Source organism: Tetrao urogallus (genome assembly GCF_951394365.1).
Source record: "Tetrao urogallus genome assembly, chromosome: 17".
In the NCBI taxonomy this organism is placed as follows: domain Eukaryota; kingdom Metazoa; phylum Chordata; class Aves; order Galliformes; family Phasianidae; genus Tetrao; species Tetrao urogallus.
The window spans coordinates 4,484,001-4,507,273 of NC_136830.1; the positions used below are offsets into that span (position 1 = coordinate 4,484,001).

Consider the following 23,273-nt stretch of genomic DNA (forward strand, 5'->3'; position numbering starts at 1 on the left):
GGTGGGCGCGCGCCCTGAGCGGGAAGGGGAGGAGGCGCGTGGCCCCGCCCCTCGGGGTGTGGGCGGGTCCTCCTGTGACGTCACAGGGCGGCATGGGCGCTGCTGACGTCCTCTTCTCGTGTGCTGACCTCCCTTCCAGACCAACATGCAGATCTTCGTGAAGACCCTGACTGGCAAGACCATCACCTTGGAGGTGGAACCCAGTGACACCATCGAGAATGTCAAGGCCAAGATCCAGGACAAGGAGGGCATTCCCCCCGATCAGCAGAGGCTGATCTTCGCTGGCAAGCAGCTGGAAGACGGGCGCACCCTGTCTGACTACAACATCCAGAAGGAGTCCACTCTCCATCTTGTCCTGCGCCTGAGAGGAGGCATGCAGATCTTTGTGAAGACCTTGACGGGTAAGACCATCACTCTGGAGGTTGAGCCCAGTGACACCATTGAGAACGTGAAGGCCAAGATCCAGGACAAGGAGGGCATTCCCCCCGATCAGCAGAGGCTGATCTTTGCTGGCAAGCAGCTAGAAGACGGGCGCACTCTGTCTGACTACAACATCCAGAAGGAGTCCACCCTGCACCTGGTGCTGCGCCTGAGGGGAGGGATGCAGATCTTCGTGAAGACCCTGACTGGCAAGACCATCACCTTGGAGGTGGAACCCAGTGACACCATTGAGAATGTCAAGGCCAAGATCCAGGACAAGGAGGGCATTCCCCCCGATCAGCAGAGGCTGATCTTCGCTGGCAAGCAGCTGGAAGACGGGCGCACTCTGTCTGACTACAACATCCAGAAGGAGTCCACCCTGCACCTGGTGCTGCGCCTGAGGGGTGGTAACTGAAGTAGAGATTCCTTGCTTCCAAGAAAAAGTTCCTCTGCACATGTTCATTCCAATAAAATTCTTGCATCCACAAAGATTGCTGTCTCTTAAATCCATCAAGCAGCTATTTTAGTTACTTAATTGCAATCTAATAAATTCTGGTTACTTAATTTCCAGATAATAAAGGTGTTATAAAACTGCCTTATGCAAGGCCTGCACGTGCCTGGCCAATGACGCAGGTGGTGCTGTGGTTGTGTAAGTGTTCCCGTAACTCCCTGCGGGCTACTGAGCTCAGTGCTGGTCACAGTGCTCTTCAGCTACTACCATGTAATGTAACGCAGAATTGCAAATCCTTTTGGAGTTGGAAGGTTCAGTAATACTGCTTTGCCCAGTGGAAGGCTGAATACTGCATCAATGTAGTAAAGACCGTTGTAAAGATACTAAGTTCCTTCAAAAGCCAGTGAGCTTCCCTGCTGGCTTTGGTGATCTGTTTGCTGGGTGATGGGCAATTGTGAGATGTCAGTAGTGAGTCTGCAGCCTTTGTTGCAGGTGCTTGGTTCTGAGAGTGGGCTGCACAGCTTTAGTCTATAAAGCAAACTTTGCAACTTAAGAAGTGGCTTATAGAGCACCTCTGGGAATGCTCTTTCATTCCAGCTGTGTGCTGTGTAGGAGCAGTGCTGTGTTGGTGAGCTGAAGTGCTACAGAGTAGTTCTGGGTGCTAACAACACTGGCAAGGGATGTCTGCTCACCTCCTTGCTGTTGGGTGTCTGAGGTCAAACGCTCGCATAGGGAAAGTGGAGAACAGGCTGAAGAGTTCAGTAATGAACGCGCAGCTGTATCCCGGCAGTACTGCGCTGCCCGGCTGCGTAAGGGTGTGCTTGGAGTTGGAGTGAGGGTTTCAGCTGCGGGGCTCCAAGCGTCAGCTCCATCCAGAGCAGAAGGGTGGGATCCCCGGGAAGAAAACAAAGCACTTCTAGGTGATGCTGCTTGTGGATTATACGTGAGTGAGAGCGGTGCGAAGGGAAGTGTTGGCGCGTCGTGGTTTGCGGGGAACAAGCCGGGATAATGAAGAAGGGCTCGTTTGGAGGCAGCCTTTGAACACCCCTGCGCAGCGCCGGCAGCCGTGAGCGGAGCCCGCGGTATCGCCGGAACGGCCCGGCCGCACGCAGCGGCAGCTTCCGCCCCGCTCGGCTCGGCCCACGGGGGCGGTGCCGCCCCGCCCCGCCCCGCCGTAGCGCCCCGCCGGGCCCGGGCCATAAAGCGGCGGCGGGCGGCCCGCTGCCCGAGCCATGGGCGCTACTCGGTGGAGGGCGGTGGTGGGACTGGGGGCGGTCGGGGCCGTCTGCCTGCTGCTGGGCGGCTGCCTGCTGCTGGCGGGGCCCGCTATCATCAAGATGCAGGTCTTCAAGGTTAGCGGGCCGGGGGCTGCGGACGGCGGCGGTACTGCGCGGGGCTGGGCGTGCTGCTGTGGGTGCTTTGCTCGTCCGAGCTCTCCGGGGGCGATGAGAGCCGCGCACCGAAACGGCTGCTTCGGTGCTGCTCTTCCAGTTTGCGGCATCCTTAAAATCTCAGCGCGAATAAATCTAGGCTCGGCTGTTCTGTGCTCTGTTGCAGGAGGGCTGGGGCTGCCTGGGACCGCGATCCTCCTTATCGGGGGCTGCGCTCTGCTGACGCTGACGGGTGATTGCTGCTGGGAGAAGCGCTGGGTGCTCTTTGCTAACTGCATGGGAAAGCTTGTGCTGGTAGATTGCTCTCTATTGTCCAGAACAGCGTGGGTGATGCGCTGCAGTGCTCGGATGGAATCCTTGCCTTGTGCGTGGTGTGGTGTCTGAGAGTGAAGCACAAGAGTTGCCTCTCTTTGGGGTTCCTGGCTGCTGGAGGGGGCCCTGCTGCTGGTTATGGCACAGGGATGCGGGCTGAGCCCTTGTGAGTCTGCCCAGTGAGTGCTGCACAGAGCCCCGGGACCAGTGCTCAAAGACAGAAAGGGAGAAAATACAATGGAAAGGGCTCAAGGACTGAGATGAGAACAGGGAGGTTGCTCACCAATTACTGTTGCGAGCAAAAGAGTTCTAACTTGGGGCAGCTGCTGGGCTTTCCTCATAGAGTCCCCTCTGGAGTCCCCCACTAGCAAACCCTTACTGCATCAGCCCAATACGTGGCTTCATCCCCAGATTCACCCAAACCTTTCCCACTGCCCACAACGGAGGGTCCCTCTCCCTTGGAGTTCCTTCAAGCTCACATCTACCTACATCAACAGCTAGAAACACTCCCCTGGCACAGGAGATAATTAGCGAGTGGCTGTAGCTGTGTGTGTCCCTGCATCTTTGTCAGGAACAAGCTTCTGCTGGAATGGATGCTCTGGTAGTGCCACTGGCTGTGCAGAGCCAGGCAGACCTTTGCTGTAAGCCAGAGTTGGTCTTTGTCCAGTCTGTTGGCCGTGCAGAGCTGGTGCTGGCACCTGGAGAACATATGGCATGATCAGTGCAACCAGACTTCCCCTCTTTTGGGGAACTACCCGATTCAGCTACTTTCTAGTGAATCTCAGTGAGGAGAAGCCTGACCCTTTTTTTTCCTCAGGGCTCACTTCATCTCAAGTATGCGGTCTCCTCATCTTCCACGTGATTTGAAGGATCCCAAATTCTTACACAGCTTAAAGTCAAATGGAAAACAAACAATGGACTGATACGCAGGGTGGTGAGAAGCGTGCAGGGCCTTGCTGAGATTCCTGGGGCAGTGTTTGGAGTGGTGGGTGTGAGGAGTTGCTGGTGGCAAGGCTTGGGCAGGGCTGGAGGCTGGTTGGCCTTTGGCAGGCACTTATCACATAACTCCACGTAGGAACTGTTGTCCTCAGTGCTTACGCTGCTGTCTTTGTCTGGAGGAGCCGCATGGTAACCCGTTGCTTTCAGTTCTTCAGGAACTTAGCATGGTCAGGATATCTCAGACCACCCAGTGACCCTTTGTAACCCATCTGCGTGAAAAATAATTCTATTTTTATTCCAGACATGTGCCACATCTATGTTGATCTTCGTGTAGCTTGACTCCAAGGCTGCTCTGATCAGCATATCTTATTTAGTGGTAGTTGTTACAGTTGGACTTAATGAGCTTAGTGCTCTTTTCCAACCTCAGCAACCCTGTGGTTCTGTGCAGGGCCTGGAGCTGCTGGGCTCCCATGAGAGGAGGCTGAGAAGGGCAGCAGGCGGTCGGGATGCAACCTGTGTGTGTTACATAAATGCATGCATATGCAACGGGAAGCCCAGGGAATGCAAAGCAGAACAAAAAAGTAAAGAAAAGCAGATGTCCGTGTTCAGACTCTGCTGGGTGCACAGGGAAAGGGTTATAAGACAATCTAGATGAAGTCTGGGTTGCTCTTGTCCCATGGTTGCTTCTCTGCCAGTGACGCTGCTGGCAGCTTTCTCCTTGTTCCTGCCATGGGGTCAAAGCAAGCAGCTGTGGGGCTGAGCTGGAGCTGGATAGTGCCTGCGTGCCTTTGATGATTAGTGGATCAAACGCAGTTCTGAGCCGTGTTACTTAACTGCAGCGAGAGTTTGTACTTGCAGAGGAAGCAGAGGTAATAGTGGAGTGCCCCAAAATAGGTGAGTAAGATGAAACGAGCTTTTGGTTTGCTGGTCCGTAAGGCAGCTCCCAGGAGACTGGGAAGGACCGGAGGCAGGAAGCCAGCTGCCAGCAGAGTGCCTGCGGAGGAGGTGAGGGCTTGGGTAATGCCTGTGCTTCAGTTGTGCACTGCCTTCAAACGGCGTTAAGATGAACACGAATCTCTGCAGGATTACATCTGAGAGGAAGCAAAAGCAACTTGGATGCAGTTTGGTTGACATCACCATTCTCCTCATCTATTTTGGGATAACCCAAGAGCTGCGTGGTTTGTAGTTGTAGCTCTGGAGCTGCCATACCTGGCAAGCAAGTGGAAGATTTTAGGATGGGCTTGTTTGTGCCAGGCAAGTCAAACCACCAGAGCTGTGAATAATTCAGTGCTGGCTTGTCTAGCACGGTGAAAACCTCCAGCACTTCAAAGCAGCTTTGAAACCTTGTGGGTAGGAGTCTGGCAAGCGGAGCCTCAATAAATAAGCCTGCAGACATCCTGTGGCACATACTTGATGCTTCTGCACGCATAAGTCTGGAGTTTAGAACTGGCTCTGTTTCAGTTTGCATAACGTGCTGTGTCCTCTAGAGATCCACTGCTGAAACTTCTGCCTTCAGCTAGGCCTGGCGTGGGAAACAGGAGTGGGTGTACTCAGCCTCCAAGGCCAAGCAGCCCATCTTCTTTCTCTTTCTTTGCAGAATGTGAGGATTGATCCCAGCAGCATCGCCTTCAACATGTGGAGGGACATCCCTGTTCCTTTTTATCTGACGGTGAACCTCTTTGAAGTGCAGAACCCTCAAGAGGTCCTCCAGGGAGCAAAGCCGAAGGTGACCCAGCGTGGACCATATGTTTACAGGTCAGGTACTGCTTGTGGTCCAGCTGTGTGTGAGCTGCTGTGCTGCCTGCCAGACTCTTGGCTGGCTCCTCCAGGAGGACAGAATGGCAATAGTGCAGCCAGCCTGAGTCTGATGGCACAAGATTTTAAAGCAATCCAAATGTGAAGTAATTGCTCTGATCTTGCTCAAATAATCAGTAGGACCGCTGGCTGGCAGGGCTGTGAGGCTGCTTGGTGCTTCAGTGTGAGCTGTGGAGCTTGGTCCTCTGCTGGGACCTGCTAGCTGTTAGTATGGTGATGGGTGAGCCCCATCCTCAGCTTGGGCTTCAGTTTAATCTTCACTGTGCATTTAGGAATCTAGCTCCAGAGCTGGAATCTCCTTGATATGAAGCTTCAGACTTCCTGCATTGATCTAAGACCCATCATCTACAACAGGATGCAGAATTTGCCTAACATGAGAACCAGTGCAGAGCACCGTATCTTGGCTAGGTTTAACAACAACAGGGCTTGATCTATTTGCCATGGCTAAGAATGGTGGCTGGAGTCCCTCTCTAGACCTGCTGTGTGAGGTGATGAGAGAGATTGAACTGAGCACATAATCCTACCTGTAAGTAACAATGTTTGACATGTTAGTGCCTATACATGTAGGCAAGGTCAGGTCAGCAGCCTAAGCAAGCTCATGTGGGAAGATTACAGGTCTAATCCCAAAGCTGTTTGAGTAGTGTTGGGGGAAACCTGGCACTATGTATATGCCCTCATTTCCCCTGGTCTGCTGGTCACACCACAGAACCGTGTAGGTTCTGTACGTTGTGATTGGATCAGTCACTTGGCTTGGGGAAAAGGCTTCACTTACACTAAGTAAGAATGAACAAAGGGGTAAAGCTTATTAATGTTCTTGTGTTCCTGTTGAGCAAGATTAGTGCCTTTCCCTATCATGGACCATAAAATAGGCTCCACAATAAAGGACTTTGTTTCTGCTTGTGCATTGAGCTGCAGCTCCCCATGGAGCTGTGACTGGCTTGGGATGCTGGGGACAACCTTGGGCTGCTGCAGCTGGGATCCCTAACAGCATGCAGCAAGTAGGAGCTGGGTGGTGCACAGGAGAGTGACCAAAGAGAAGAAGCAGAGCCAGAATGCTAAGTGGGGGTTGAGCTTCATGTGCGGCTGCCCAGGAGCCAGTAGGGAACTCTGGGACAGATTCACACGGATTTGACTGTGGAGCTTGTGCCATCTTATTTGGCTCTCCTCTGTTTCAGAGGTTGTTTCAGTGCGTGGGATGGTGTTGATTGACTTATCTGAGCATCTCTGTCATAGAGATAGGCTTCTCAGTAGCTGTTCTACTGCCTCTCCTGCAGCTTGGTGCTCCTGACTGGGGCTTGCTCTCCTTCTTCTGCTCTTCAGCAACAAGCCAAGGCCTGCCCTTGCTTCACACACAGTGCAATTGGCACCACATGGGGCCAGGTTCCCAAGGTCTCTTTTCTCTTTGCAGAGAGTTCAAGTATAAAACAAACATCACTTTCCATGACAACGACACAGTCTCCTACCTGGAGTACCGGCAGCTCTTCTTCCGGCCGGACTTGTCCAACGGCACCGAAGATGAGTACATAGTGATGCCCAACATCTTGATGTTGGTAAGGACTTGCTTCCCAGAGACGTGCTGGCTGGCGGGCAGGGTGGTGATGCTCTGTGTTAACCTGAAGCTTCTTTTCTTGTCAGACTTGAATTCAATCAAGCCACAAGATTAAGCTTACAGAGTACAGTTCTTTGTCTATCGGTTGTCACGTTGGGCTGCTACCTTTCCAAAATCAGAGTGATTAGAGGGGCTGGGCTCACGTCTTCAACCTCATCTGACCTTTATCTGGGGAAATGAAACCTGTGAGCTCTCTGTGGCTGCTGCCACAAACTGCTTTTTTCCCAGCTGTGGGCTGAATGGTGCCCCGCAGGCTGTCAGAAGGGCTTCCGTAGAGCGCTGTGCTGTGTGCTGAAGATGCACTGCATCCTCTCTGCCAAAGGCAGGGCTCTGATCTCAAGGATTGCTTTCCTTCACAGGGAGCAGCTGTCATGATGGAAAACCTACCCAGTTTTGTGAAGTTCTTGCTGAGCGGGGCCCTGGCTGGCCTGAAGCAGGAAGCCTTCATTAACCGGACAGTGGGGGAGATCTTGTGGGGCTATGAAGACCCTCTTTTAGACACAATAAATGCCCTTGTCCCTGGCCTGATCCCATTCAAGGGAAAATTTGGCATATTTGTGAAGGTGAGTAAACTCCTGCTGGGAACCCTGAAGTCCCAGACATATTGCTCTTGTTATTGAATATGCAGGCTGTCTCCTTCACAAACTGCTTGGAGCAGCCATGTGTAATTGATGGCGGTTGTGTAAGGCGCCTTACGTTTCTCCTTGAGGGGAAAATTGTGTTGGAAGCTGTCTCTGGCAACCAATGTGAAACTTCAGAAGCTTACAATATGTGAAGTGCTCCTAATGCTGATGAAGTATGCAAAGGTGTTAACACCCTGCAGGCTTTCTGCATGTGATGGATTACAGGTTAATTTCTTCTCTCCGCAGTTTAACAACACCAATTCTGGATTGTTCACAGTGAATACAGGCATGAAGAACATCAGTCAAGTTCATATGGTGGATTCATGGAATGGCTTGAAAAAGGTAAGCATCCGGCAGCAAAACTCAGGTACAGGGGCAGTGCCTGATGTAGAGCAAGGCTAACTGAAAGCTTTTGGTGCTGTTGTATCAGTGGGTCACAAGTTTGGAAGTGAGTTCCTATGGAACTTGAACGTCAAAGCAAAGGCAGAATGACCAGAAGGCAGCCCAGTGCAAGAAGCATTCAGTTGGGCCCATCCTGAAAGCTCTCCAGCACTGCTGTCCCCAGCTACTCTGGATGGCATGGCAGGGATGGAAGTCGACATCGAGCTGATAGAGCTGAGCTCCTCTCTCTGCACCCATCCAACAGGTGAACTACTGGCGGAGCAATCAGTGCAACATGATCAACGGGACTGCAGGGGAGATGTGGCCACCATACATGTCCCCAACGTCACTGGAGTTCTACAGCCCCGATGCCTGCAGGTGAGGCTGCAGCAGGTGCAGACTGCAGTCCCTGTGCTGATGGTGGGAGATGCTCTGGTGCTTGCGGAGCGCTGTGTGGTGATGCAGAGGACTTGGGCAGAGTTCCTGTAGTTGAATGTTCTGCTGCAGTTCAGTGTTGTAGTGTCAGAGCATTGCAAAGAGTGTAGAGCTGTCTGCCTACTTGTGATGTTCATAAATACCTTCTGGATTGCTGGGGAAGCCTAACTTAACTGAATTGAAAACCAGTCTAGACAAAATTTGGGAAGAGGAAGGCTGGAAATGAAGGTTGTCAGAAGGAAATGCTGTTTGGCCACAGAACTATTGCAGAAGTAATGCTGGGGGCTGTGCCACTGCTCCTACGCTGCTTCATTTTTGCTCATGCATAGCTGTGCCTGTGTGATGCCCTGGTCTCAGCTGAGTGTGCAGAGGTTAAAGTACCTCTGGAGCCTGCCCTGCTCCTGTGGAAACACCCTGAGACTGGAAGGAGGGGAAGTGAGGTGGCCAGATACAAAGCTCTGTCCCCAGCCAGGGAAAGATAATGGTGATTTCGGCTATGCAGTTGCTGCAAAACAAGCAAAGTGCTCCTGCTGAATAGAGATCAGTGACCTCAGCCAACAAGCAAAGTCAGCTGAGCCCAGTATTAGTGCAGGAATTCCTCTACACAAGAGTCATCAACAAATACCAAAATGGCTCAGAGCCAAGGACTTGCAGGGATGTTTACTGGTAGTCAAAGTTTATTTAAACATACCTGTTTTTGTAGAACTGTGGAGGTCGTGTAGAGAATGTAATGTGTTTTTGGCAAGGTGTAAAATCGAGCAGGAGGCTTGGTTTCCTGTGATTCTTGCTGAAGGGTGAGCACAGCACAGAAGCCCAGTGCACATCAGTGCTGTGCAGAAGGCAGCTGTAGTGATGGGCATCCTTCTTGGCTGGCTGGGCTGGCTGCATCCCCACGGGTCTCGCTTGAGTGCGAAGGAGCGAACTGCCTTCCTGGAAACATGCATCTACTGATGCATGCAGCATGAAGTCGCTGCTCTTTTACCTGGATTAAAATCTTGCTGTACAGTGGAGTTCAAAAGATGAAATTTCCCACTTTCCTGATGTCTGTGTGCTAGAAAACAGATTTAGCCAGTGTCCATCTGCTGTGACAGAGCTCTTCTATCTCGGGGCCAGTGCCAGCACAAAGACAGCATTATCTCTGGGAGAGCGGCCATGGGGATTACTCCATGCCCTTAAACAAATCCATTCTGGATTCTGCAAACAGATTTATAAGCTTGTGTGGTTCCCTCCACAACTAGTCCTGACCAGCCTTGTATTTGTGCTTAAAACATGGAAAGCAAATGGCTTAGATACTCATTCCCAATCCAAAGCTCTGCTTGGAGTGTTTATCTTGATCTCAAAGTCTAAGTTACATTGCAACTGCATCTTATCCGGTGAAGATAAGAGCCTGTTTCTGTGCTAAGAACCTGCTGGCTAATCCTGATCCTTCTTCACCAAAACCCTTCCAGATCCATGAAACTGGTGTACGAGCAGTCGGGACAGTTCAAGGGTGTGCCCACCTATCGCTTCGTGGCACCGAAAACGCTCTTTGCCAATGGCACAGATTATCCCCCCAACGAAGGCTTCTGTCCCTGCAGGCAGTCTGGCATCCAGAACGTCAGCTCCTGCAGGCTAAGTGAGTCCTGCAATTCCCCTTTCCATACTGATGTCTGGGGCAGGTGGGATGGGATTACCTGTCCGAAAACTTGCTTTGCTGCCTGGCAGAGGGCTGGAAGGTATCTCTGGGGTATGTGCGCATTCATCTGAGCAAGGGGAGAGTGAGAAAGCTGCTGAAAGAGCCCTCTGCTTGTTCATGGAATGGCTGAGGGTAGGATGGAGCATCACCTCCCCCAGGCTGAAAGCTGGCTGTGTAACTGCCAAGCTAAACTTTGACTTTGGACAGTGAGTAGAGATCACTCAGGAGTGAGAATTCAGTCTTCAGTGTTCTGTCCCACATCTGTGGTTGATGAGTGTTTGGTGGTGTGTGGGGTGAAGGTGGCTTAGAGGTGGAATCTGAACCTTTCTGGTGCAACAAGCTGCTGGGGGAAAAGAATAGAAAAGCATGAAAAAGCAGAAAAAAATTCTGCAATGGCTTAGAAATATCAACGTGCTCTCAGATGGACGAGCTTAAGTTGTCTCTGTTCTCACCCAGATGCACCGATGTTCATCTCCCACCCTCACTTCTACAATGCTGACCCAAGCCTGGTGGATGCTGTGGAAGGCCTGCATCCCAGCAAGGAGGAGCACGCGCTCTTCCTCGACGTGCACCCGGTGAGGGGCTGGGGGTGGCTGCCCCAGGGCAAGGCCAAAGCCGTTCAGTGGGGCTGGGGGGAATGGCTGCCCTTAGGCTGGGCCTAGGCTGTGCAGTGGGGCTGGTAAGCACCCTGTGGTGGGGACTGGTGGGATCCTGCTCCCCTAGGGCTGGACTTGGGCTGGGCAACACCTGATGAGGGGCCGGGAGGGCTGGCCTAGGCTGTGTGGTGGAGATGGGAGCATGCTACCCTGCCTGTCAGCCCCATGCTGCTCTCCTGGTGCTGACTGGAGCAGGTTCCAGAGTGCAAAGTGGTAAGGACGTGTGCAGATAAAAAACACCAAAGTCATAAACTAATTGAATAACTAGCTTAGCTTCTAGGGAATTGCAGGACTAATTGGAATCATAATTGTTTTGATAAGCGCAGTCCTTTTCTTTCCACTGACTCAGGAAGGCCCGTGACACCAGGAGGTGTATCTGGCGGCAGCCCAGGTCTGTAAACATGTATGACCATGAGAGATGACTGGCAAAGTCTGAACACCACTTTGTAGTGCACCTGTTGCTGCTGTTTTTGGGCTGGCTTTTTCCTCCATCCTGACTAGCCCATCTGACTGGCTGCTTCTGATCTGTCAGCCTTGGTGCTGCACCTTGTGCATACTGAACAGAAGGATGAAGCTGCTCACCAGTGCCATCTCAAGTCATCTTTGTCTCCCCAGTTGAAGGGGAGAAGACATGGGGCTCTTCCCCGTGTGGCCATGAGTGGAATGTTTCCAAGTGTTCAGTGGTGCTAACTTGAGCAAGAAACCAATCCCCTCTTGAAGTAAGGCAAGATAAACTTCTTACCCAGGCAATGGGTTCTCTCCTTTTCTTATCACATTTACGGAAATCTAATTAAGTTTATTACAGTATCAAAGCTCTTCTGATAACAGTACAATTCACTGTTATCTAGCCCAGCCTGCTGAGTACAAATATGGGCAATCCAGGCAAAATACCCTCCCCTCAGTATGTCAGAGAACTGCAGTGTCATGAGGAGCCAATGCCAAAGGACCATCTTAGAAGTGTGATGTTGTTGTGTGCTGATGTATTCTCAAAACAAGTGCAGATTGGTTCAACAACAGAAGAGGCTCATCAGTCTCAGGAATAGAAGCTTCTGTTAAAACACCCTGCCCAAGGAATCAATTGCAGGTTGTGAGTTCTACGTGGTAACTTTAAACTTGATTGGGTTTGGTCCCACGAGCCCTGTGTCCTGTAAAGCACCTCCCCATGTTCATGCAGTCTGCCTGTTAAACACGTGCACTACGCATGTGAGCAGTCATCCTCAGAGCCTGGGGAGCAGCGTGGGGCTGACCAGCGCTGGTACACTGGAAACCTTGCTGCTGGCCATGTGTGGTGGATCTCTGAGTGATCCAATTCACTGCTTCATTGGGAAGGTGGCACCCGGAGCAGCTGGGGAGGAAAGCGGAGAGCCGGTTTTCTGCAGAGCTCTCACAACATGTGTGAGTTGTACTGATGAACTGGTTGGTCTCTTCCTATGCAGATGACAGGCATCCCCATGAATTGCTCCATCAAGCTCCAGCTGAACCAGTACATGAAGCAGGTGTCTGGTATCCTGTAAGTGATTTGCTGTTAAAAGTGGCTATGTCTTCATCCAGCAGGGAGTGCTGCTGGCTCTGGGGTCCCAGAACTCACCCTGACAGAGGAGAGAGCTTTGATGTTAGCAGTGTCACCACTGCAGCAGCCAGCTGGCTGATGTGTAGGGTCAGCTGTTCCGGCGACCTCCAGATGCTGTCCCCTGGCAGTGCTGTGTGCCCTCCTGTTGGCTCAGCTCTTGCAGTGCTTCATGCACCTGACAGAACAGTTGAAATACAAATGCTGGCGGACAATCTCTGTGCTCTGAACTTGGCAGTACTGCCCTGCAGTGCCATGCAGATGACTGGGACGTCTCAGATCTGCGTAAGTTCAACATTCCAGTTCACTGAATCAGTGTACCCAGAGCCCAGGTTTGGGATGGCACTTCTTGCTGTCATTGGACAACTAAATTCAAATGAAAGTGTTGGCACTGCTTTTGCACAGAAGGCCCAAGATGAACCTGGTCCCTGGAGGGGAGGGAGCTCCCTGAAGCAGCAGGAGTTGCTACCTTCTTGCATCAGTGTCCTGGCCACTGCTGGTCTGCCAGACTCTTCCCATTAGGAAGAATTGCAACAGTTGCTGTGGTCTGATGAACCAGGAATCTAAATGCTTATTTCTTTTCCATCCCCACAGTCAAACAGGGAAGATTCAGCCAGTGGTGATGCCGCTGCTGTGGTTTGCAGAGGTGAGCTGCCTTCCTTGACCAAATTCTGAAGAGTGTCTCGTGCAGGAAGGGGGAAACCATGGTGCTGGGGAAACTCCACTCTGAATAAGGCTTTAAGCCAGCCAGACTGAGCAGCCAACAGAAGGCTTTGTACTGCTTGGCTGCATGATTAATCCTTCTAAGTCAAACAAACCCTGCACTGTACTTGGCAAACCTCTGGCTCTGTCCTGGATGTGGGGTTAAATAGAACCCAGAACAGCACTGCCAGCATCTGCATGCTAATGTGTGCTAGGGAGTGCAGTCCTACAGCTGTGTGCATGTCCAGCTGTTTGGTAGAAGCTTCTGGCCTGCCTCTGACCTAAATTCCTCAATCCGTGGAAGGAGAGGCATTGCACAAATGGTCTGTCACTGCTCTGGATGAAAGAGAGATGCCTATCACAACTTTGCTTTCTTGGGCAGAGTGGATACATTGATGGCTCAGTCCTATCGCAGTTTTACACCAACCTGGTGCTGATCCCATCCATCCTAGACTACCTGCAGTACATCTTCCTCGGGCTCAGTGTCCCGCTCATCATCTCAGCTGCACTCATGATGATGAGTCAGGTAAGAACGTGCAGATATCAGATGGGAAGTGCTGTTAGTCAAACCAGATTTAATCGGATGGCAAAGACTGGGTTGACAATCTAACACTCCTGATGGAGCATTGGCTGATACCATGATTCTGTTATAACTGTGTCCTAATGACACCAATAGGTAACCACAGTACTTCCTCAGCTATCAGGAAATTGGGCTGCAAATGTTTTAAAAGCAATTCTGGTCATCTCAGTGCACAGCAGTGACCAAAACAGGTTCTCATGGGAGGAAACATTTCTCAGCTCACCCAACTAACGCACAACCCTGGCTCATCAATCTCATTTCCATGTAAAGCATCAGGTCTGTGCCGTCCCCCAGAAACTCATTTATTTCTCTGCAAGTGCAGCTGTTCTAAATAGCTGTGGGAGTCAGGCCTGCAGGGGTGGTGCACTCTGTGGGTGAGAAGTCCTGACCTCTGAGGGCTGCAGGGAGCTTTGGGTGGGTAGGAGCAGTGCAGGGGCCTGGCTGCCCCATCCGTCTGAATGTAATGCTGTGGGGACAGAATATAAAACAGCTCAGGCACTTGGTGGTGATCTGTCTCCAGCTGCAAAACACTCATCTGATAAGAGCTAAAGCTTTTAGAGAGCTTAGCATTGAAGTAGAGATCTAGCTCCCTAACCTATATCAAAGCAAGCTTATTGAGCTTGGAGTTACAGCCAGACAGCTTGAGCTGGCTCTAAAGCTGCAGATAAGAAGAGGCTGCTTGTGGGGATGAAAAGGCAGTGAAGAGGATGAGTGGGTTGAGGTGAGAGCATGGGCGAGAGGCTGCTTCTGCTCAACCTTTAGCTACCCTTACTGAAATGCTAATATCAGCCCACTTTAAATAGCTCTAGAGTTCTCCAAGTATCGCATAATTGGATTTCTACCAAGCCTACAACTGCTTAATTGACTTAAACACATGATTCCAAATCCCCTTGTTCCTCCCTGCGCTACCTGGCAGTGGGGGAGCAGTGTGAGGGGCTGGGGCTCAGTGCTGACCCTTGTGGTGTTCCCAGAGCAGCTGAGCTCTGAGTGTGCCACCCTCTTTGTTCCAGCAGCTGCAGGTGGCCGCAGGCTTCATCCTGCTCTGCAGCACCACTGTATCTCAGCACGTGCTGGTGTTTCCTGGGCTGCTGTGTCTGACAGCCTGGGCTGCCATTTCCTCACCCTGCTTTGTGCAGGTTTCCCTGCATCAAAGAGCCTTACCCACTATGCTGGAAGGGGGTAGGAGAAAAGCTGCCTTCTCTATTCACTTGAATTGCCTGAACAGCTGCTTTTGAAACATCCCAAACCTGGGCATGAGACAGCTGCATCTGTGTGCTCAGCCAGAGCCTCACAAAGTGCTAGAACTAAAATAAACCAGAAGAAGCATCTGACTACCTGAAAAATAAATCAGTAGCCCTAATGGCTTTATAAATCTTGGAGGAAGCCATGCAACAGCACATTAAATTCTGTGCCTAATGAACAGATAAGAGCTTGTAAACTGGAAGACAGCAACTTGCAGCCAAGCTGTGTTCCTCAATCAAAGTGCTGCTGATCTAGTGATGATTGCTAATCACCCCCGTTCCTCTCTCTGGAGGCCACAGGTGATGTCTGAGGGGCATTGTCCACATCTTCACGTGTCTGCCAGCGTGAAGCTCTTGCTTAACCTGTGCCTTCCTGGTGTGTCTCACATCTCTCTGGCTTCCAGAGAGAGCAGTGGGCCATCAAACCAGTCCAGATGAGGTACTGTGAAACACTTAAATCTTAGTCTAGTTTACACAGGAGCCAGTTTAAAATGCATCTGTTGTTCCAAAAATGTGCGTGTCTCCTGTATGGGCACAACGTGCCCACATGCAGCATTAAAGCTCTCTGCTAATGCGACCCAAAGCTTATGCAAGAAGACATTTAATATGCAAACAGACCATTTTTAAACTGGCCTGGTGCTGATCAAAATCTTAAATAGGGCTTAGTTTAACCTAAATCTTGCTGATCAAAATCTTAAATAGGGCTTAGTTTAACCTAAATCTCGAAATCTTCCTCAATAGCTGAATTATAGTTAAACAGTGATTAAAACTTCTTTAAAATCGCCTCCTGAAATCAGACCCTCGTGGAATTCATGTCAAAGTGCACCATAAACGAGCCTGATTATCTTCTAGGAAAAATGCTCTTTATTTTGGAGTAGCAATAAAAAGAAGTCAGACAGTAATAAGGCCACCCCGGCCCCCCATGCCAGAAAGCCTCCGGTTAAGGTGTTGCGGGAAGCCAGACTATAGGTGGGTACCCAGCCAAGGTAACACGCTCTTCTCTCATCCAGAGTTGATTGAACTTTGCTAAAAACCAATCAAATGGAAATGTTTGCTGTCCATGTGTACCAGAAGATGTGTCTTCTTGGCAGTCTTTGACGCAGCCCTGTTATCTCCTGCCTTTATTTGGGACGATTTAGCTGTGTTAGTACTAGCACTTAACCAGGCTGTGAGAACACACTCTTGTTTCTGCTCCCTGTGTACTTGGTCTAATGGTATCAGCAAGGATTGGGATGAAACATAAGTGTGGTGTGAGGAGCTGCTTTTCTCACCTCTCTCCCCTATGAGAGTTTGAGAGCTGGAGGTAAGTTCTTCAGAGGGCCCAGCGGTGGGGGTGACAGAGGCACCCTGCTGGTGCCCTGCAAGGGCTTTCAGTGGGGAATTTGATTTTTCAAATATCTGGGTTTGTATTACAGAAACACAAAATCACAGAATCAATGGAGTTGGAAGGGAGCTGTGGAGGTCATCTCCTGCAACCCCTCTGTTCAAGCAGGGCCACCTAGGCCTGCTTGCTCAGGTCCATGTCCAGGTGCCTCTTGAATCCCCAAGGATGGAGATTCCCCCACTTCTATGTGCAACCTTACCCAGTGCTTGGGCACAGAGGTTTTTTTAAAAAGAAAAAATTAAAAAAAAAAAAAAAGAAAGCATTTTCTGATGCTCAGATCACAGCTGTGTTTTAGTTTGTGCCCATCACCTCGTCCTGTCTCTGACAACCACTGAGAAGAGCCTCACTCTCTGGGGGTTTTACAGTCTTCATTGAGCTCCTGAAATAAATTAAGATCCCCCTGAGTCTTCTCTTCTCCAGGCTGTACAGCTTCAACTTTCTTGGCCCTCGTATGAGATGCTACAGTCCTTTAATCATCTCAATAGTCCTGCTTTGGCCTCTCAGTAGATCCACGTCTCTGTGGTGCTGGGGAGCCCAGAACAACTGGAAACGGTACTTCAGGACTACATCAGTGCTGAGCAGGGGGGAAGGACCACCTTGAGCTGCTGGCCGTGCTTCATCTAATGCAGCCTGGGGCTGCCCCTTCCCACATGCAGACTTTGCACTTCCCCTGGCTGCAGCTGGTGAGGCTCCTGTTGTCCATTTCTCCAGCCTGTCAAGGTCCCATGGGATGGCAGTGTGACCCTCTGGTGCACCAGCCACTCCTCCCAGCTTTGTGTCACCTGCTAGTTGCTGAGGTTGCACTCCACCCCCACCATCTAGATCATTAATAAAGATGTTAGGTGTTAAACAGAGCTGGACCCAGGGCAGATGCCTGAGGTACACTACTCGTATCTGCTTTCCAGTAACTTTGGGCCATTGGCAGTACCCTTTATGAGAATCACATAGGAAATGGCATCGAAAGCCTTACTGAAGCCAAAGTTGGCAATATCCACAGCTCTGCCCTCACCTACTGAGCTGCTAATAATCACACAAAGTTATCGCGTTGGTCAAAGGTGACTTTTCCTTGGTGGATCCATGCTGACTGCCCCTGATGACTTTGTCCTTAGTTGCCTGGAAATAGTTCCCAGTGCTTCCCAGGGATTGAGGGGAGGCTGCCTGGCTTGTAGTTCCCTTCTCTTAAAGATAGGTTCTTCTTTTTTGCGTGTTTGCTTGGCCAGAAGCAACTCGTTCATCCATGAAGGCCTCCTGGTCTTTGTCTGTGCCCATGATAAGACCCTGTGTGTTTCATAGAACTGTTTGAGTTGGAAGGGTCCCTTAAAGGTCATCTATTCCAACTCCCCTGCAATGAATAGGGACACTATAGCTAGAAACAGGGACTTGTACAGCTAGTAGATGTCTGGGGCTGTGCAGCTCGCTTACACACAATCCTCTGCCTGATGACACAGCTCTACAGGCTGGCTGTTCCTGGGTTGTTACAAGGACTGGTGGGCAGGACCAGAGATAATGTTCTGCTGGGGCAGGAGATGTAGAAGCATTCAATTTGAGATCTGTCAGGGAAGGATTGCGCCATGCAGAAATCCAAGGCGCTGGGGCACAATTCTTATGCATGATGCATGCTGTACGGTCTGTGCTGTGGGGTTGTAACCTCTGCCCTCTTCTCTCCAGAAGTCTGCTAAGGAGAAGCACCCACACGACCCCACCACGCAGAGCCCCCCGCCCCAGCCCTCTGAGACCACACCGCTCCTCCAGGACACCTGCACACAGAGCCACGACACCGCCGAGGCCTGAGCTTGGGATGGGAACTGCTTCAGATCACCACCATTCTCCAGAAGGGGACGAGTCCTGGGCAGCCCCACGGAGGCACAGGGAGTGCACGGCCGGAAAGGCCTTGTCCAGGAACCCGAAACACAGTGTGTGAGGGGCCTTGGCCAGACTGTGCTCATCACAGCCCTCTCCCCCCGTGGGCAGGCAGGGCTGAAAGCAGCTGCTGGCTCATCTGTTGTTTTGCAATGTAAAACTGCCTATTGCCAGGAATAAAAGGCACTTTAATAGGAGCCCTTAGAATAAATAAGGTTTGTATAAGTAGCACTGGTGGGATTTAGTGATCTTTTTTAAAGCCACTGTTCATCTCGCATGACCAGGGCTTGCTATCCCAAAGCCACTTAAGGGTTTTATTGCCACTCGATGTGACCAGACTATGCCACAAATCAATTCTGAGTGCTGTCACGGCAGTGATGTTTCTCCTAGAGGCTCTTCAGGGCACCTGGAGCCTGCCCAGGTTACTCCTGCCTTTTCATGTCTTATTCTGTGGCATTGAGCTCCAGTGATTCCCTTCCAGAGCCTTTTCACTCCAACCTGCCAGATCCCTCCTTGCTTTTGGTGACTGACACACAGGCCATGCCAAAAATCTCTTTGGTGTATCCAACTTTCCACATAAATCCTGCTGGAGCACGTCTGCCCCTGCTCTGCCCCCCTCCTCCCACCAGCACTCAGTTAGAGAGTGCTGATGAAGATACTTGTGCCTTCAGATGGAGGAAGCGGTGTGGAATAATGGCAGTCACGATGGCTTTGGTAGGATTTGGAGAAGTTACTCCACATTTCTGAAATGGGGCCTTGTGGTACGTAGGGCTGGGTGTTAACTGCGGTGTGAGGGCTGGGGCCACTCTGTGGTGGGAAGGAATCTGCTACATCAGCCTTCACTGCTCCCAGCCAGGAGTCAGGGATGCCAAAGGGACCCACGCTGGTGCCTATGCAAACATGGCGGGGCAGGCCCTGCTCTCCCCTGTGTAGCAGAGCACCTGCACATCACGAGGTATGGATGCTGTTGGGAATGGAAACCACTGCAGCTGTCCAGCACCTGCTGACCTTTCAGCTGGGTGAGCAATGCTCTTCCTCTCTCACCTACATCCCACTTACTAGGTGGGAAGAGAACAGGAGTTGAAACAAACACTGTGTGCTGTATGCTGGTGCATTCCTAACCAGCCGTGTCCCCGCTGGCCACATCCCAGTCCTGCAGCAGAGCTTAGGCTGATGTGTCACAGAACAGCTGTGATGTAGCCCAGGTGATGGAATGGGATGGTCACAGCAACCCAGAACCTGGCCCACAAACAGAACTTGCCTGGAGTATTTCTGTGGCACAAGTGCTAATTGCTACTGCACAGGTGTAGCAGAAATGCTGAGCCGTGGCCTGAAGCAGTGATGGAGCACCTGGTGGGAGGGCAGGGCCAACGCAGGGGAGCTCAGGTGCAGGCAATGGACGTTAGTGATTGGAAGGAGTGGAGCCAGGATCCAGCCCTTCCCAGACCTCATTTAAGGCTTGGCAGTGGAGGTGAGGGGGTCTTGTTGGCAATCTCTGCCAGAAGCCTTCTAAAGGTAAGTAGATTTTCTTTGTTTTTATTGTCTGTGATTGCTGTGTTTGGGCTTGCTCTCATTTATTGCAGCCTAGGATTGTGCCGCTCTGCCACTGTTACTCTACTTTCCATCGTGTTGCAGCCGGTAAGGCAAATCAGCTGCTGGGAAAAACGTGTTGTGAGAGCTCTTTTTTTAAATGCAGCTTTGCACCTTGCGCTGCTGTGCCGTGCGGGCCGGGGCTGCTGTTCTGCGGTGCGGCCGTCAGGGGGCGCTGTGGTGCCGTGGAGGCGCAGGGCCGGAGGCAGCCTTGGAGCCAGCAGGGCTGGGAAGGGCCTCGAGGTCCCCCACGCACCGGCGTGTCCATCAGATGCCCTTACTGCAATGTGGCACGGAGGATCCTGGAACCCCAGGCAATAGGTGCTAGACGGGGGCTGAGTAACGCCAGAAGCTGGTTTCCCTTGTGTTTGGCTGCAGTGAACCTGTCCAGGTGGGAAGTAGCTAGAGGGAGGACGGTTTGCTCACAGGAGGTTTAGGAGAGAGCCTGAGGAACTTCTTGTCTGGGCGCTGCAGGTTTGCCTGTGCTTCCATGCTGGTGGCCTTTAATCCTGCTCTGAGCAGGGCTCTCTGCTGCATCGTACTGGTGCAAAACTTAAGTCAGGTGCGTGCAGCTGAAACCAGCATCCCTCCTGCCAGCAAGCTGGGGGTTCACAGTTCTAGGCTGTGCGTGGCGTTGACCCTGCACTGAGCCCTTTCTCAGGCTGACACCAAGCAGAAAGCTGCTTGCAGCTCCACATCACAGCGTTGGTAATTGTGGTGCCCGGCAGTGCTGCTACTCAGCTGCCCTCTGTGCCATGCCAGCACCCCTCTGCAGCCTCCTGCTGTCCCTCCTGCAGCACCAGTGTGAGTTGTGATGTTCCCTGTGCTTGCATGTGCGCTGAGTTGCCCAAAGCAAGCGCATGCTGCAGGGCTTTGGCAAAGAAGTCTGCTCCCAAGCGTGTGTTGGATGGCAGTGTTAATCTCTCCAGTGGGTGATACCATGGAGGGGTCCCTGGGGTGGTGATGTGTGGTAGCACAGAGCCAGGCCCCCCTGTTTCCCCCTTAGTGCTCAGTGGCTCCCAGGGAGCGCTTCTTTTCTGGAATAAGAGTAACAATTCCTAAAAAGGAGCAGCCAGATAGAAAATGGATACCAAATGGTGATATCAGTCCCCTGAGGGAGAAGGTTTGATCTCTCAGCCTGTGGCTCCTGCGGGTTAAGCACACAGCGCTATTTTGGAGGAATTAAAAAAAAAAAAAAAAAAAAAAAAAAAAGTTTAGTGTTTTCCTTTGGTAAGTTCATCACTTTCCCAGAGGCTGCAGGCGTGCTGCTGGTGGCAAGGACCGTGCTTTGGGGTGTGCGGTGTCTGCGCGATGGAGCGGGTCTGTGCCCGGCCCGGCTGCTGCCGCTTCAAGGTTCTGCGGTGCCAGGCGCTGCCCCCAGCTGCTGGCGTTGGTTGGCCGAGCTGGCAATCCTTCCCATCTCCGCTGTGGGGCTCTGTGACTGCTGCTGAGCGCCGCTTCTGAGCTGCCAGGCTGAGTACGGAGCAGAATGTGATGCTTGTGCCTGCGCTGCTCTGTTAAAGAGCCAGAACACATACACGGCCCTGCTGCTTTCTGCCTTTTCCATCCAGACCAATTTCTGGATGAGTTCTGATGGAAGAAAAAGGCTGCGGTGCAGCTGATGCTTCACCTCGTGCCTGCAGATCTCAGTTGGATCTGTGGGTCACAGCATCCTGCTGCTCACAGCATGGAGCATGAGATATTGAGTGCTGGTGAGCAGCTGAGCCTTGCAGCTGAGTTTCCAGGGAAGGAATTTCCAGCAACTGCAGACCTCTTCCCCAAAGACAGCATTTCAAGGAATTTCCCTCCTTCTCTCCCCCCGTCTTGCTGGAGACTTCCTCTGCTTTTCCAAGTAAGCCTTTGGCTTGCAGCCACGTGTGTGGAAACTGGAGCAGAGAAGATCCATGGGAACGCAGGGGCTGGAGCTGGTGCTGGCAGGTTCACAGCTCCTATCTGCACCAAGTGCTCTGAGCCCAGGCACTGAGCTGCTCTGCATCCCTTGTGGGCACTGCTTTTCCAGTGTGCTGAATGTCACAAAGAGCAGGGACCTTCTTTAAGGGACGTTTGGTGCCAATAAAAATAAAGGATTAGGATTTTTTTGTTTTGTTTTCTAGCAAATTGCAGTTCCAGGTGTTGTTGCTCAATCCTTCCAAATTGGGGTAGTTCTGGGTCCAGATGCACCCTGGAGCAGTGCAGGGAGCACTGGTGAGATCCATCTCACTGCATCCCTGATTGCCACCCACAGAGCCACTAAACAGCCCCATGCTCACTCCTCTTCCTCCACAAGTTGCTGTTTGGTGCTGTGACCAGTGCAGGGAGCTTCTTGCCACCCCAGCCCTACCTTCTGGATTTTCTTTGGCTCGTAAACACCCCAGTGCCCCTAGCTTATCCAAAAGTACATTTTCCCCATTTCAAAGCCTTGTGAAAGAAACCAGAGAGTTTAGCAGCCGTGCTGTTTGCATACCATCCAGCCATTTGCATTTGCTCTACTTCATCCTACGTTAGGTAATCCTTGAAAGCCGTGGTTGGTGTAGCCCCTCTGCGTGCCTGTAAATCACCAGGGCACAGCGGGGGCTGTCTGACTCCATCTGACATGAACCATCCTCTGCCTCAGGAAGAAACCACCCCTGGGCAATCAGAAACACTCTCTGTGAGGCCTGTATGCACCCAGCCCACAGGCTCTGTCCTTTGCTGTAAATCAAAGATTTCTCCCCTTTCACTGCAGACTTGGAGCGGGCACTGGCGGCTGTTGGTTGGCTTTCCAGGAAAGCTTTCAGCATTACAAGTTTCACGTGTCACTGATTGGTTTTCCCATTGCCTCCCATGCATTCTCTTCTCCTGTCTCACCGGGGACTCGTGTGATGCTTTGGAGAGCCTGCATCCCTGTGTGTGGTGCTGTGTGTTTTTTTTCTTGCAAGTTAATTAAGTTGGCACAGATTAAATATTAAAAATGCTCTTCTCTGTTGTTTTCCCCATTCTGGGGTGGCAGCTCTGCAGTGCTGCTGCCTCTGACTCGGGGAATTCAAGGATGAGAGTGCCGTGGTTCCCTTTCTGATGGGTTGTTCCCTGTGCACAAAATGGTATTGCAAACAACTGGTGCCAATGGGAGCTGCTGACAGCAGTGCTGGGCTCTGCTCCTCAGGGTGCGACCAGTGGGAGCTGACACCAGAACTGCAGGTGAGTGCATAACTCACCTCGGGGCCTCTCCTGAATCCCTGAAGTGGGAGGTCTAGAATCCCTCAGACAAATTTCATCCAAATGCTAATTGTATTCTGAGGTGTAACAAATGCCAAATTCCTTCTGAAATTTGCAAAAAATCTCATTTAAAGATACACAGAAAACCTTTCTGTTTTCCTGAAGTCCTCCTCGCTTCTGCAAATTTCAGTACAAAACCCCTTCCTGCTGCAGCCCCCAGGCAAAGCCTCTCCTGGATCCCCTGACAGGAGGAGCTGCAGAGGCTCTGCCTGAGGAATCGGTGGGCCCTGGTTCTCTTTGGTATCGCTCACGCTATAATTAAGAGATAATGTCAATAGAATAAAACATTGTCTCAGGATAATGGTCTCCTGCTGCTACGGAGGTGTCAAGGCGAAGTCAAACCATTCATCAAAACTGAACATGGAGGCGAGCCCGGGCCATTTGTTT

General features: G+C 51.5%; 2 protein-coding genes across 2 annotated transcripts; both read left to right on the forward strand.

Annotated features, from left to right (window-relative positions):
- Positions 1–145: 145 nt before the first annotated feature.
- Positions 146–884, forward strand: LOC306952981 (polyubiquitin-B; the record flags this gene model as incomplete). The annotated part of the gene is made up of 1 exon (XM_079543768.1): positions 146–884. The coding sequence occupies one exon, from the start codon at positions 146–148 to the stop codon at positions 833–835; it is 690 nt and encodes a 229-aa protein (XP_079399894.1). The 3' UTR covers positions 836–884.
- Positions 885–2,103: 1,219 nt separating this feature from the next.
- SCARB1 (scavenger receptor class B member 1) lies at positions 2,104–17,972 on the forward strand (the record flags this gene model as incomplete). The annotated part of the gene is made up of 12 exons (XM_079543648.1): positions 2,104–2,223; positions 5,111–5,268; positions 6,737–6,878; positions 7,297–7,500; positions 7,807–7,902; positions 8,207–8,319; positions 9,825–9,991; positions 10,508–10,626; positions 12,144–12,217; positions 12,869–12,920; positions 13,359–13,502; positions 17,850–17,972. The coding sequence occupies 12 exons, from the start codon at positions 2,104–2,106 to the stop codon at positions 17,970–17,972; spliced, it is 1,512 nt and encodes a 503-aa protein (XP_079399774.1).
- Positions 17,973–23,273: the final 5,301 nt, after the last annotated feature.